The sequence below is a fragment of the Callorhinus ursinus genome, unplaced genomic scaffold (genome assembly GCF_003265705.2).
Source record: "Callorhinus ursinus isolate GAN/ISIS: 27379988/994484 unplaced genomic scaffold, GSC_fseal_2.0 scaffold17, whole genome shotgun sequence".
In the NCBI taxonomy this organism is placed as follows: Eukaryota; Metazoa; Chordata; class Mammalia; order Carnivora; family Otariidae; genus Callorhinus; species Callorhinus ursinus.
The window spans coordinates 37,087,399-37,102,571 of NW_027397079.1; the positions used below are offsets into that span (position 1 = coordinate 37,087,399).

General features: G+C 40.1%; 1 protein-coding gene and 1 long non-coding RNA gene across 3 annotated transcripts in view; one reads left to right on the forward strand and one right to left on the reverse strand.

Moving 5' to 3' along the window:
- Positions 1–3,347: 3,347 nt before the first annotated feature.
- Positions 3,348–15,173, reverse strand: part of LOC141374360 (uncharacterized) — a 54,274-nt gene continuing 42,448 nt past the window's right edge. The window contains exon 3 of one of the 2 annotated variants that reach the window (XR_012381178.1): positions 3,348–3,400. This is a non-coding gene — a long non-coding RNA (uncharacterized lncRNA). Of the gene's footprint in view, positions 3,401–12,307; positions 12,379–15,173 lie in introns of those variants that run through there. The other variant, XR_012381179.1, reaches the window with a different exon arrangement.
- IDO2 (indoleamine 2,3-dioxygenase 2) overlaps positions 11,917–15,173 on the forward strand; it is a 59,429-nt gene continuing 56,172 nt past the window's right edge. The window contains exon 1 of the mRNA XM_025886235.2: positions 11,917–12,267. Within this exon, the coding sequence (XP_025742020.1) occupies positions 12,169–12,267 (99 nt within the window). The 5' untranslated portion in view covers positions 11,917–12,168. The remainder of the gene's footprint in view (positions 12,268–15,173) is intronic.

Here is a 15,173-nt window from a genome sequence, read left to right on the forward strand (position 1 = left end):
GATAGAGGGTACATACCTCAATATCATAAAAGCCATCTATGAAAAACCTACAGCCAATATCATTCTCAATGGGGAAAAGCTGAGAGCTTTTCCCCTAAGGTCAGGAATGCGGCAGGGATGTCCACTATCACCACTGCTATTCAACATAGTATTAGAAGTCCTAGCCACAGCAATCAGACAACAAAAAGAAATCAAAGGCATCCAAATCGGCAAAGAGGAAGTCAAACTCTCACTCTTTGCAGATGATATGATACTGTATGTGGAAAACCCAAAAGACTCCACCCCAAAACTGCTAGAACTCATACAGGAATTCAGTAAAGTAGCAGGATATAAAATCAATGCACTGAAATCAGTGGCATTCCTATACACCAACAACAAGACAGAAGAGAGGCAAATTAAGGAGTTGATCCCATTTATAATTGCACCCAAAACCATAAGATACCTAGGAATAAATTTAACCAAGGAGGCAAAGGATCTGTACTCAGAAAACTATAAAATACTCATGAAAGAAATTGAAGAAGACACAAAGAAATGGAAAAACGTTTCATGCTCATGGATTGGAAGAACAAACATTGTGAAGATGTCAATGCTACCTAGAGCAATCTACACATTCAGTGCAATCCCCATCAAAATACCATCCACTTTTTTCAAAGAAATGGAACAAATAACCCTAAAATTTGTATGGAACCAGAAGAGACCCCGAATAGCCAGAGGAATATTGAAAAAGAAAAGCAAAGCCAGTGGCATCACAATTCTGGACTTCCAGCTCTATTACAAAGCTGTCATCATCAAGACAGTATGGTAGTGGCACAAAAACAGACAAATAGATCAATGGAACAGAATAGAGAGCCCAGAAATGGACCCTCATCTCTATGGTCAACTCATCTTTGACAAAGCAGGAAAGAATGTCCAATGGCAAAAACATAGTCTCTTCAACAAATGGTGTTGGGAAAATTGGACAGCCACATGCAGAAGAATGAAACTGGATCATTTCCTTACACCACACACAAAAATAGACTGCAAATGGTTGAAAGACCTAAACGTGAGACAGGAGTCCTTCAAAATCCTAAAGGATAACACAGGCAGCAACCTCTTTGACCTCAGCCGCAGCAACTTCTTCCTAGAAACATCGCCAAAGGCAAGGGAAGCAAGGGCAAAAATGAACTATTGGGATTTCATCAAGATAAAAAGCTTTTGCACAGCAAAAGAAACAGTCCACAAAACCAAAAGACAACCGACAGAATGGGAGAAAATATTTGCAAATGACATATCAGATAAAGGGCTAGTATCTAAAATCTATAAAGAACTTATCAAACTCAACACCCAAAGAACAAATAATCCAATCAAGAAATGGGCAGAAGACATGAACAGACATTTTTCCAGAGAAGACATCCAAATGGTCAACAGACACATGAAAAAGTGCTCAACATCGCTCAGCATCAGAGAAATCTAAATCAATACCTCAATGAAGATACCACCTCACACCAGTCAGAATGGCTAAAATTAACAAGTCAGGAAACGACAGATGTTGGCAGGCATGTGGAGAAAGGGGAACCCTCCTACACTGTTGGTGGGAATGCAAGCTGGAGCAGCCACTCTCGAAAACAGTATGGAGGTTCCTCAAACAGTTGAAAATAGAGCTAGCATACGATCCAGCAATTGCACTACTGGGTATTTACCACAAAGATACAAATGTAGGGATCCGAAGGGGTACGTGCACCCCAATGTTTATAGCAGCAATGTCCACAATAGCCAAACTGTGGAAAGAGCCAAGATGTCCATTGACAGATGAATGGATAAAGAAGTGGTATATATACACAATGGAATATTATGCAGCCATCAAAAGGAATGAGATCTTGCCATTTGCAAGATTTCAACGACGTGGATGGAACTGGAAGGTGTTATGCTGAGTGAAATAAGTCAATCAGAGAAAGACATGTATCATATGACCTCACTGATATGAGGAATTCTTAATCTCAGGAAACAAACTGGGTGTTGCTGAGTGGTGGGGGTGGGAGGGATGGGGTGGCTGGGTGATAGACATTGGGTAGGGTATGTGCTATGGTGAGCGCTGTGAATTGTGCAAGACTGTTGAATCACAGATCTGTACTTCTGAAACAAATAATGCAAGATATGTTAAGAAAAAAGAAAAAGAAGAAGTTAGCAGGAGGGGAACAATGAAGGGGAGTAAGTCGTAGGGGGAGATGAATTATAAGAGATGATGGACTCTGAAAAACAAACTGAGAGTTCTAGAGGGGGGGAGGGGGGATGGGTTAGCCTGGTGATGGGTATTAAGGAGGGCACGTTCTGCGTGGAGCACTGGGTGTTATGCACAATGAATCATGGAACACTACATCAAGAACTAATGATGTAGTATATGGTGATTAACATAACAATGAAAAAATTAAAAAAATTATGTCTACACAGAAACGTGCACATGGATGTTTAAATATATTATTTATTTATTTATTTATTTATAATTGCCACAACTTAGAAGCAAGCAAGATGTCCTTCGGTAGGTGAACACAAAAAGAAACTGAGGTACACCCTAGCAATGTAATATTATTCAGCACCTTATTTTTTTAAAGATTTATTTATTTTGGAGAGAGAGAGAGAGCACAGTTGGGGGAGGAGCAGAGGGAGAGGGAGAGAAAGAATCTCAAGCGGACTCCCCACTGAGTGTGGAGTCCAATGCGGGGCTTAATCCCACCACCCTGAGATCATGACCTAAGCCAAAATCACAAGTTGGATGCTTAACTGACTGAACACCCAGGTACTCCTTATTCAGCATTTTAAAGAAATGAGTGATCAAGCAAAAAAAAAAAAAAAAAGGAGGAAACTACCATGCATATTAATAAGTATAAAAAGTCAATCTGAAAAGCCTACATACTGTATGATTCCAACTATATGACATTCTGGAAAAGGCAAAAGCATGGAGACAATAAAAGAATCAGTGATTTTCAGGGATTAGGGAAGAGGGAGAGATGAATAAGCAAAACAGGATTTTTAGCGCAGTGAAATTATTCTGTGTGACACTACAATGGTGGATACACATCATTATACATTTGCTAAAACCCATAGAATGAACAACACCAGGAGTGAACCCTAATGTAAATTATGGACTTTGGATGATAGTGATATGTCAGTGCAGGTTCATTGATTCTAACAAGCGTACCACTGTGGGTGTGGAAAGCTGTGCTTGTGGGGGCAGAAGATTAATGGGAATTCCCTGAACTTTCTTCTCCATTTCGTTATGAATTTAAAACTGCTCTAAAAAAGTAAAGTCTATTAAAAAGAAAACTACTATGTGAGCCTAAATAATTCACTTACCTTCTCTGGTCTGTTTGTACACATCTAAAAGATCAGACTTCCAATCCTGTGATTCACTCATATATGTGACCTGAAAATTCATCCATGAAAAAAATTAAATGACAGTCTAGGTCAATCTAATGGAAATTTTAAACAACATAAAGTCAACATGTGTTCAATATTAGAATAGCACTGATATTTCTTCTAGATTACAAAAACAATGATTTTGATGTAATAAATATTTTTATATATTTGTTTATTTTACAAGTTTACAAAATCAATGGCATTGTTTCCTATCAATAAATTTGTTTTGTTTCCCTGCCAGTAAATCAGAACAGGAACTCTTTTTATTTTTTGCTGATTTTCAAAAACGTTGGCAGCAGGATGAATGAGGAAAGGGCAATATCAGAATAACCTGTCTTTTGGAAGAGAGTGTTTTTGAAGAATATGCATACCAGGCCCTCCAATTTTCCGAGGATGAGCAAAGCCTTGTGAACTCTGAGAAGAGCTCCAGTGATCGTGCTCATACAAGCACCTCCCACATACCCGTTTCTATTTGAGAACTGCTATTTTAGGCCATTGCCCAAACCCAGACTGAAGGATTTTACTTGTAGGGAAGTGCCTCTCAACTCTCTTCCCATAGATTTTTAAAATTCTCTTTTTGAACATACCAGTTTTGCTCTTACAGAGTGATTATGGCACTCTCTTTCTGTGTGTATGTATGTGTGTATTATTTCAGCTGCTCATTTACCAGTTCTCTATAGATAGGATCCATAGCTTTTTCATTCTTAACATCATAGCACTTAGCAAAGCATTTAAAATATTGGCTGCTAAGAGTAGAAATATATAAATGCTGTATTGACTCAAGCATAATTTCATTAATGGAGTTAAATCTTACCCTACAAGCATCAGAATTTCTACCCTAATTACTCATCTGTTCAATAACTATTTAATAGGCAAACATGGTTTGCTAGTCCCTAAGCTAAATAGTAGAGATGGAAAGATTAAGGACACTAACCTTACTTCAAGGAGCTCACTAGTGGGTAAAGGGACAAGTAAATTAATTCAGAACAATGGGATGGAAGCTATACAAATATAAACAGAGAGTGTGAGAGCAAAGAGGTATAGTCCCTAACCAGACTAGTGGGCAACAGAGAGAGAATGGGCAAAACAGGGAAGGGGAGGTGGTACTGAAAAGAGTTGTGGTAAGAATAGACTTTCTTTGCTAAGGTAATATATTAGATGAGTTTTAAAGGGCAATGAATATATATGCAAGTAAAAGAAAGGTTAAAAATGTCAGAAAGAGAGAAGAGTGTACAAAGAACAGTGGCATAAGCATGGTCTGTCTGAGGAAGTACACATAGTCTAGCACGGCTGAAGCATAAAAAAATAAGGCTGATGTGTTGGTGAGATTAAACTATGATCAGCTTCAAGGGTCCTGCAATGAAATAGTTTCAATTTATCTTGAAAACCAAGGGAAAGATTTTAAGCAGAGAAATGACATTATTATATTTGCATATTTGAATAATATTGAAATGAAAGGCTGCCCATCACAGATAAACAAATATTTAAATGACTGTGGTAGTAGTTGAAAAGAAATATTATATGGGTGGGATAAAATGGGGGGTCACAATAAAGACAGGGAGATGAGTTTGGAGGTTATATATTATAGGTTATATTTAAGTCTCAAAATGGGAAAGAATTATGGGATTAGATCTGAGGCAGAGAGATCAGTTAGGGATTATGATATAATATTCCAATAGTAAATAGCAAGAAATCAAAAACAATGGCAGCAGGATTAGCAATAAAGGGAAATATGAGCAGTATTAAGGCAACAGGACCAGCAAGACTGATGTTCTCTCGTATATAATGGAAATGACTTCCAGGTTTCTAGCTGGTCACCTGTGGCTACAGAAGTACCAGGGCCAGGTTCAAGGACATTCAACTTCTACAGTCACAAAGGGTCTTGCATACAGAAAGGCTTAATGTTTGGCTTAATATTCTACTGTCAGTGTCTTGAAATTCTGAATAATTTTGAACAAGGGTCCTTACCTTTTCATTCTCCATTGGCTCCTCACATTATATTGCTTGTTCTGAGGGATACCATTCACCAAGACATGGAATAGATAAGGCAGATGAGTTTTGTTATTATGAAAGAATAAATTGATAAGTATAGCTTGGACCTGTCATTAGTTAGTGGGTTCTCTGCTCAAGATCCTGAGCTAGTCGCTGGAGATTTTAAAAGCCTTTGCCCCTGCCTTCATGAAAGTTATCTAGGATATGTTCTATGTGTTAAGATTTTCATATGAAGCTTCTATAGAACAGTCAAGTGAAGACATCTAGCAGACGGCAGAAGAGATCCAACTAGAAACAAAATGTTGAGAATCATCAGTCTAGAGATGATAGCCAAAGTCTTTGAATGGATGAAGTCACCAATGGAGAGAGGACAAAGTGAGGAGAGGGAGGCTGGAATCTGAACTATGGAGATCACCAATAGTAAACTGTAACCAGAATTAACAGGAAAGAATAACCAAAGCAGGGAAGCCCTGCCCCTATGGTTAGTAGTGGTGAGTTTATTTTATTTTATTTTTATTTATTTTTAATTTTTTTCCTTCCACCTCCCCTAGGAGTGGTGATTTTATTTATTTATTTTGTTTTTGTTTTTGTTTTTTCCTGAGTTGATGTAACTTTGTCTTGTTCACCTTTACTGCTTACTCCTGCCCTCATCTATACTCAGATCTCCCTTTCCTTCTTTCGGTTTCTATTAGATTTTTATAATATCAATGGAGTGTTTTTTCCCCTTTGAAATGAGAACAGCTGCCTTGAATCTTTTCTTCAGAACTTGCATCAACAATAAACTTCAACGTGGAGACCCAGAGTTTGGTTTTTCTGTTTCTTCAGAAAGTCTTCCTATCCTAGTGAAACCCACATGTCACTTGGCAGCAGTGGGCACGTGACTGAAATCAAACACTGAAGACACTGCTAGTACCTGCTGAGCATAGATCTCCAGGTGAAGATAGGCAGAGATTTTCATTTCTCCTATTTTGGAGCTTCCCAATGTCCCACCCACTCCTGGTTCTTTAACCCCCTTCTGCATTCTTCTTTTCCTTCCCCAAGCTCAGGACACATCACTGGGTGCCCCTCTTCTTGGGAGAGACACCTATGTTCTGTGGTTAGTGTAAACAGTCTTGGTCCTCACCTACCCAAGTGCCCTGGAACCCTGTTCATGTGTGTTGGGACAGGCAAGGAGGTCAGCAGAAGCCCAGGATGAAACCACCAGTACCCTCACAGGAATAGACTTTCTCTTCCCAGCCCTGCCTCCACAGATTACAGGCCGTATCTCATACTCCTCAGCAACTTCTCTCTCATGGTTTTAATCATAACGATCTCAAGTAGTTCTCTTTTCTCAAATATCACATTAGACTCTCAGAAAATATGAAGTTAAGAACTACTGGCACTGGAAATCATGAAGGATAGCCACCCATGTAAACAGCTCTATGTGATGTATTCATCCTGAACAGATGGGCTTTGTTAGAACAAAACATCCCTATCATTCAGCCCATCCTTGAACATTCACTGAGGAAGGATAAAAGGAGCACATACTTAGTCGGAAACTTCAATTCACAGCCCACAACGTTAAAAGATCACATAAAGAAAATGGATTATTAAACAAACTGCTTAAACAAAACATTGCTGCGTGCCTGGGTGGCTCAGTTGGTTAAGCGACTGCCTTCGGCTCAGGTCATGATCCTGGAGTCCGGGGATCGAGTCCCGCATCGAGCTCCCTGCTTAGCAGGGAGCCTGCTTCTCCCTCTGACCCTCTTCCCTCTCGTGCTCTCTATCTCTCATTCTCTCTCTCTCAAATAAATAAATAAAATCTTTAAAAAACAAACAAACAAAAAACATTGCTGATACCAAAATAAAAAATAAAAATCACTATCCTTAACAAATGCACATTGAAAGAGTGGAAAATTATTAAGTTCCAAAGAATATTTTTGGCATACAACAAAGAGGGGAAAACTACTGAGTCTTCATAATCCAAGTGTGACACTATAAACGTAGAAGATAAAAAACAAATATGACTCTGGTGTCTACCCTTCCGTCACCCGCCCCTCCGTCATCTTTGTGCTGAGCCCCTTTCTGTCAGTTCTCCCTGCTGCTTGCCCAGGTCTCTGTCCTTCACCTTCCGAGCGTGCTCCCCTACCGTCACCCCCTCTGCACCCCTACCCCACATGCACACAGATCCGTCACCTGCTCTGCAGCCCCTCCCCCGTGTGCACACCGACCCACCAACCCCTCCCTCGTGCCCTCCCCCGCATGCACACGGACCCATCACCCCCTCCTTCCGCGCCCTCCCCCCGCGTGCACACAGACCCGTCACCCCCTCTTCGCCCCCTCCCCCACGTGCACACGGACCCGTCACCCCCTCCCGCGCCCTCCCCTGCGTGCACCAGGACTGGTGATTTTAACGTCAGATTGTCTATGCTCCAGTCCTGAATCCACCACTTAACAAAAAATACGACCTTAGGCTTTTACTTAAGTTTTACAAGCTTCAGTTTCTTCAACTGAATTATGGGAATAATAGGACCTAAGTCACAGGGCTGTGTGAGGGTTAAATGAGATAATTCATGGAAGAAGACTTGTCACGGGAAAAATCAGTGAGTATTAACTATTTTTTTCTTATTATTTTTAAGTACAATCAAACCAGAAGGAACAGATGTCCTAGCAAATGTCAAGAAGAGAAGAGAGTTAAAAAAAAAAAAAGTGGGGGCGGGGGGAGAGAAGAAAAGGCAAAATGCCAGATTTCCGCATGGTTCATCAGAGAGGACTGAAAAGTCCCACCAAATTTACAAACAAAGAAGGGATTAATGAGCTGTACAGGAGTAGTCCCAGTGTACCAGCACTGTTTGGGTTGATTGTTTGTGACAAGTCAGATGAACTTTACCAGTTTGAAACTGAGACTAACTATATTTGAAATTGCCACCATTAAACATATAAATGATACTTTGGGGCATCTGGGTGGCTCAGTCGGTTAAACCTCTGACTATTGATTTCAGCTCAGGTCATGATCTCAGGGTGGTGAGATTGAGCCCCACATCAAGCTCATGCTCAGCACAGAGTCTGTTTGTCCCTCTCCCTCTGAACCTCCCCCTGCTAGTGGTCTCTCTCGCACTTAAATAAATAAATAAATAAATAAAATCTTCAAAAAAATAAACATATAAATGGTATCTTAAAAATTTCAATTGTGAATGTTTTCCTTTTCTGAATACCCCTCGTTCCATTTCCAAAAGGCCCTAATACCCAGAAAGACAAAGAACCCTTGTTGCACACTGATACTACCGTAATTGGTGGGAAAGCTAATTATATAGAACACAAGACTCTGAAATTCCAAACCTTTCTCTTAGGAGGGGACATTCCTGTGCACAATTATGTTTCACCGACTTCCTCTTAGTAAATAAGAAAGATGCCAGGCAGAGCTTCATGGGCTGTGTGGCCACTATGTTCCTTAGGGCAGAGTAAGTCTCTGGGGCGGGGCCAGTACAAACTTCTACCTGGCATCAAGAATCAGGTTCTAAAAATATGGGGTCCACCAGGAGACTCTGAGAGACAACTTATTTAACAAACACTTCTTGAGCACCAGACACTGGACACATGCTGCTAAAGGAAGATGCAAAGTTGGGTATGAATTCTTCAGTAAGCTTACAATCTAACAGAAAAGATGAGATGAATGTGTTAGTAACTGTCAAACCAGGAAGAACTTGAATGGGACATGAAAAAGTCCAAAGTGATTGTAGAATTTTGCACAGCTAGAAAGATGATAAGGGGTCCAGCAATGGACATTATTGAATGCCTGATCAAGAAAACTTGAATTTTATTTAATTTACAGTGAGGGGCTCTTTTTTTTTTTTCTTAGATTTATTTATTTATTTGAGACAGAGAGAAAGCATGGTGGGAGGGGCAGAGGGAGAGGGAGAGAGAATCTCAGGCAGACTCCACACTGAGTGCAGAGCCCCATGTGGTGCTGGATCTCATAACCCTGACCCTGAGATCAAAACCTGAGCTGAAACCAAGAGTCAGATGTTTAACCGACTGCACCACCCAGGCGCCCCACAGTAAGGAGCACTTGAAAGATTTTCAGGTAGGACCTGAGATGTTCACTGACCCACAAGTACCATAAGATCTAAACCTTGGGAGCCAGAAAGTTCAAGACTGAATATTCAGAGTTGGGAATGTGGGTATATAGAATTGATGGCTAAGATCAGATGGAAATACATAAGCACATTGAAGTAGAGAATAGTTGTAATAACACTACAAATATGTACATGTTCAGCGTCAAAATAAAAAAGAGGAATCAGTGATTGAAATAGAAAAGGATATAATCAGAATTTTTATAGGAAAGAAAACCAGAGAAACATATTAAAAAAGGATTTCCAGAATGAGATGATAAGAGCATGAGAAAAATAGCATTTACTGTTTTCTGATAAGTGCTTCACTTAATGGTTTCTCATTTATTTATCCCAAAATGTCTCTGGGATAAATGTTACTATTTCCTACAGAAGTGGACAAAGAGGCTCAGAACTTTAAGCCACCTGTTGAAAAGCCTCATAGCAGATAGGTGATAGAAATTCACACTCCTACTCAGCAGGTAGGCCCGGCTGAATTAACAGTGAGAAATTCTGGACTGAGAGGCAGCAAGTCAGAACTCCAGTCCAATTCTTCTGTGCACTTCCAGGATGACATTTGATAAGTCATTTCACTCCCGTAAATTTCAAGCTTCTCATATGTTTAGCGAGGGTGTTGAACTAGATCATGTACTCTATAATGTTCCTTTTTAGTTCTGATATTTTATGAGTCTATGCTTTTATAGCGTTACAGTAAATTCTGGAGAGGGTGCAGAGGGAATGGATGCAAAATAACATGACTAGCATCAACAAAAATAACTGGGACTTCTTTTCGTCCAAAAATGAAGGCGAGAACAAGATGATTAAATGCATAAAGTTTGAGAAATTGGATTTAGAAGGCATAGGAAACAATTTCAAGACTGGCTGGATATGGGGTTGAGGGAAAGTAGATAACTGAAAATGGCTCCCAGGTGTTTGATGAACCATAAATCAATTAGGCTGCTTTTGACATACAACTTTTAAAGTTGAACCTTCCATGGTAACTGTTCAATGAATGATCAGAGAACTTCCTGCTTTTAGCATTTTTTAAAAAGGTGTTATTTATTTATTTATTTATTTGAGAGTGAGAGAGCATGTGTGATGGGTAGGGGGAGGAGCAGAGGGGGAGGGAGAGAGTGGAGGAAAGAATCTCAAGCAGATTTCGCACTGGAACCGGACTTGGGGCTCAATTCCACCACTCTGAGATCAAGAGTCCCACGCTCAACCCTGAGGCACCCAAGCACACCTTAGCTTTTCTATTTATCTTAGAGAAGGGGAGGAAAGGGAAGTTCTGTTTAGATAAATTAGCTTCCAAAGAAATCTGTTTATGGGGGAGGGGAGCACCTGGGTGCTTCAGTTGGTAAGCGTCTGACTTTGGCTCAGGTCATGATCTCTGGGTGTTGGGTGTTGGGATGGAGCCCCAGGTAGGGCTTCCTGCCTGGTGGGGAGTCTGCTGGTCCCTCTCCCTTTCCTTCTGCTCTTCCCCCAACTTGTGTGCATGTGCTCTCTCTCTCCCTCTCTCAAATAAATAAATAAAATCTTTTTTAAAAAGCATATCAAATAAATTTGTTTACAACTTTATGACCCAAGTTCAGGGCCCATTCGGCAAAAGGCAGAATGTTCAGAATTTCCATAGTGCAGCGCTATGGCCTGGAACTCATAACTGGGTTATGGGTTCCATAGTTAAGTGAATTCAAACTGTGATAGCACTTTTAACAGACAGCCTGGTATCCTGATCTGGGGAACACAGCAATGGCTTGGAAGTCGAGATGCCTCAGCTCTAGTCCTCCCTCTGCCAATAATTAGTGGAGTGACAATAGACAGAGTTATTCACATGTGTGTGCCCCAGTTACTAATCTGTAAAATCAGTAAAATTAGTAGGTACTTGATAGGTAAAGTCACCTATCTTAGTGGTAGGTTCTCAAAAGATGGTGGGTAAAGGTAGAGGGTTAAATCAAATCATCTGTTCAGGCTCTTAAGTTTGTTAACATCTACTCCCTCATTCGTTAAACTTAAAAATATGTATGTCCTCCTTGTTGTGATTAAAGATTTTGAAAAATGATTAAATATTATTTCTTAAAGAAAATCAAAGCAATTGTATTTTAGAGTATGTCATTCAGTGTGTTAGAGTATGTTGTTGTTCAGAACCCTGTGAGGTTCTGACATGCATTTAGAGTCTTCCTCTCCTTGCCAGTCAACACCAACCACTGGAATATCTGTCTAAATGTAACTAACTTCCAGTTTTAATAGTTTACTCCTCTGGGATAAAGACCCAGTGTGTCAAAAGTCATTGTGGACCAGGTTACTGTCTGGGTATTTGGGATCAGCCATGACCAAAATTCTAGTTCATTTTTCCTTTTCCAAAGGAGAACATATTTGTGTCTGGATTTAAAACCAATCCTTTTTTACTACACCTGTGTGGAAAAAAAAAAAAGGAGAAATTTGTTTTCTGCTGTGGTTTTACCTGTTTGTTTTAATCAGCAGTTTATTATTGTTTACTCAGTCTTGTGTCAGAGAAAGTTCATGGCAGTCGGAATTCAACCTCAGACCAAGGTTCTTCTCTGTTGCTGAGGCACTGCAGAATTAACTTCAGTGGGAAGATGCTATTCTGAAGCTCCCTTTCCCTGGATCTTTGATATATTTGGGGTAGTGGGAGCTCAGGAACTCAGGCTTTAGTGTAGATACTTCAAACAAAATTATGGAGCCTCCAAGTCAGAATTTGAAGACAACACCATTATTATCTTTAGGAAGATTTCACATTTCTGAAGATTATGGCTTTCTTCTTCCACATCCTCTGGTAAGTATAGAGCCTTGGACCAGGGCAGAATAGGTTTCTTGAGATGCTGATTTGTTCCTTCTTTTGTCTGCTTAATTTATGTGGTCGTCAGGGGACAGGTGATCTAAATACCTGTGTAATCATGAACAAAAGAAAAGTGATAGCACAGCACAGCTCAAACAGAATGTTTTAAGGCCAGCTGTTTTTAATAGATTGTCATCCACTCAGTCCAGTAAACTTATGAGCAAATCTGTAGTTACCAAGGAAAAGACAGAACTTATAGATCAATTAAGGAGGCAAATCAGTTTATCTTGGCTTGCTAGTGGGAGAACCAAAAGAACACTGGAAGCTGTGGGTACTTTGGGCTTTGGTCAGAGGAATCAGATATTCATAGACATTGCTGAGAAGAGGAAGTAAACCTTGAGAACTAGCAATACCTATTTCCTAATTGTACTGAAGGCACAACCTGTAATACAATTCTGTTTCATCACTTAACCTTTAACAGTACTGTTTAATTCTCTGAATGGGGTCCGAAGCCTAGAATGGTAAGACTCTAAGAGTGCTTAGAAACCATCCGGTCCCAACTCCCTGCTTTTTATATTTGAGCTTGCTGAAGTTCAAAGGAAGTGACTTGCCAAAGTCATATTAGTGTTGAAAGCAGAACTAGTACTCAGGGCTCTTAACATCTTTTTTTTCTACTATGTCATAGATAAGGGCCAAAATTACTTGGTTGAGAATCTAGGGGTCCAATACTGAAGTTATTACAATAACTTAATAGATCCAATTTCCCCACCCCATAAGCCTAATTTGTCATTTAACTGTGATTAAAGAATGTCTAGAATTCAATGAGCTTTTATTGAATACCCCCTCTAATGCTTATTTACTTTCAACTGTTATTTGAGGAAACAGATGAATATATCATCTATTCATTGGTCCCAAAAACTGTTTGTAGAGCTGTTAGTTGAGAGAACAAGCCACAGATCTGCAAGTAACTTGAACATTAGAAGTAACGACTTCAGGGAGTTAGGGAGAGTAGAGTTGTAGCCCAGAGTACAGATTGTATTCTCTGACTGCCACTATGGTGACCAAGAATTTGCTTTTGCCAGGGACTGAAGGGATTCCCAAGATGGGGGTCTTTCAGGGGCTAAAGCAGGAAAGTCCTGGGCAACCAGAATGTGTCAGTCACTCTGACTTGCACTTACTAACTCTTGTAACCCTGTGTGAATCACAAGCATTGCCTAACCCTGTTTTCACATGGAGTGGATGGAGATCTAGTGCCACTCCCACTGGATTCCTGTGGAATGAAACATTTTAATAAATCCAGTGAAGGACTAGAAGCAATTCTCCTGACCTTCAGTCCAGTGCTCATTACAAACTCCACTGTGTGTGTAAAACTTGATTTGGGGATATTCCCATCATCCCTCGTTCACAAGAAAGAAAAGGCTAACACACTCTTACTGAGATTAAATATATACACGAAGCAGAGGAAAAATAATCTTATAAAGTATGTAACTTTATAACACCACAATGACTGAGTTCCCCTCTGTGTTTCCTTTTTGATAAATAAGAAAACTAGATGAGAAAGAATAACAGGTATCAAGTGCTTGTGATGTCCAGAGCCAGATCATGACTGTCTTGTGATTTGGTTAATGGATAACCCCTTAGAAGAAATTTCCATTTCTGACTTCATATAAAAAAAATTCCCTGGCAAATTGGGCTTCCTTTAGAGTAGTCATATGTCAGATTTCTGAAAATGTGATTCTGTGTTTCAGTTTTACTTTCCTTTGAATTGTGTGAAAATTGTAAACATCTCTATTTCTGGGAAAAGCTGAGAGGAGGAAGTTTTAATCAGAAGCTGTCCCAGGTTGCTCCATCCATCAGGAAGGATTTTGTCACCGGTGGTACCAGGCAACAGAGGTGTTGAAACTGATCACAGATTAGGGAATGTATGTCGCTGACTTTGCTAAGGCCACAAAGAGGTTTTGCTTTCCTTTAGTTTAAAGGAAAGTGGTGGGAGAGCTGTTCTGTCATGTCAACTAGCCCAAAGATATTTTTTTATTTTAAGTCATTACATTTTTTTTTTATTATTAGGTTATGCTAATCACCATACATTATATCATTAGTTTGTGATGTAGTGTTCCATGATTCACTGTTCGTGTACAACACCCCGTGCTCCATGCAGAGCGTGCCCTCCTTAATACCCATCACCAGGCTAACCCATCCCACCAACCCCCTCCCCTCTAGAACCCTCAGTTTGTTTTTCAGAGTCCATAGTCTCTCATGATTCCTCCGCCTCCAGCTTCTCCCCTTCATTTTTCCCTTCCTGCTATATTCTTTTTTTAAATTTTTTATTGTTATGTTAATCACCATACATTACTTCATTAGCTTTTGATGTAGTGTTCCATGATTCATTGTTTATGCATAACACCCAGTGCTCCACGCAGAATGTGCCCTCCTTAATACCCATCACCAGGCTAACCCATCCCCCCACCCCCTTCCCCTCTAGAACCCTCAGTTTGTTTTTCAGAGTCCATCGTCTCTCATGGTTCGTCTCCCCCTCCAACTTACTCCCCTTCATTCTTCCCCTCCTGCTATCTTCTTTTTTTCTTAACATATATTGCATTATTTGTTTCAGAAGTACAGATCTGTGATTCAACAGTCTTGCACAATTCACAGCGCTCACCATAGCACATACCCTCCCCAATGTCTATCACCCAGCCTCACCCTCCCTCCCACCCCCCACCACTCCAGCAACCCTCAGTTTGTTTCCTGAGATTAAGAATTCCTCATATCAGTGAGGTCATATGATACATGTCTTTCTCTGATTGACTTATTTCACTCAGCATAACACCTTCCAGTTCCATCCACGTCGTTGAAATCTTGCAAATGGCAAGATCTCATTCCTTTTGATGGCTGCATAATATTCC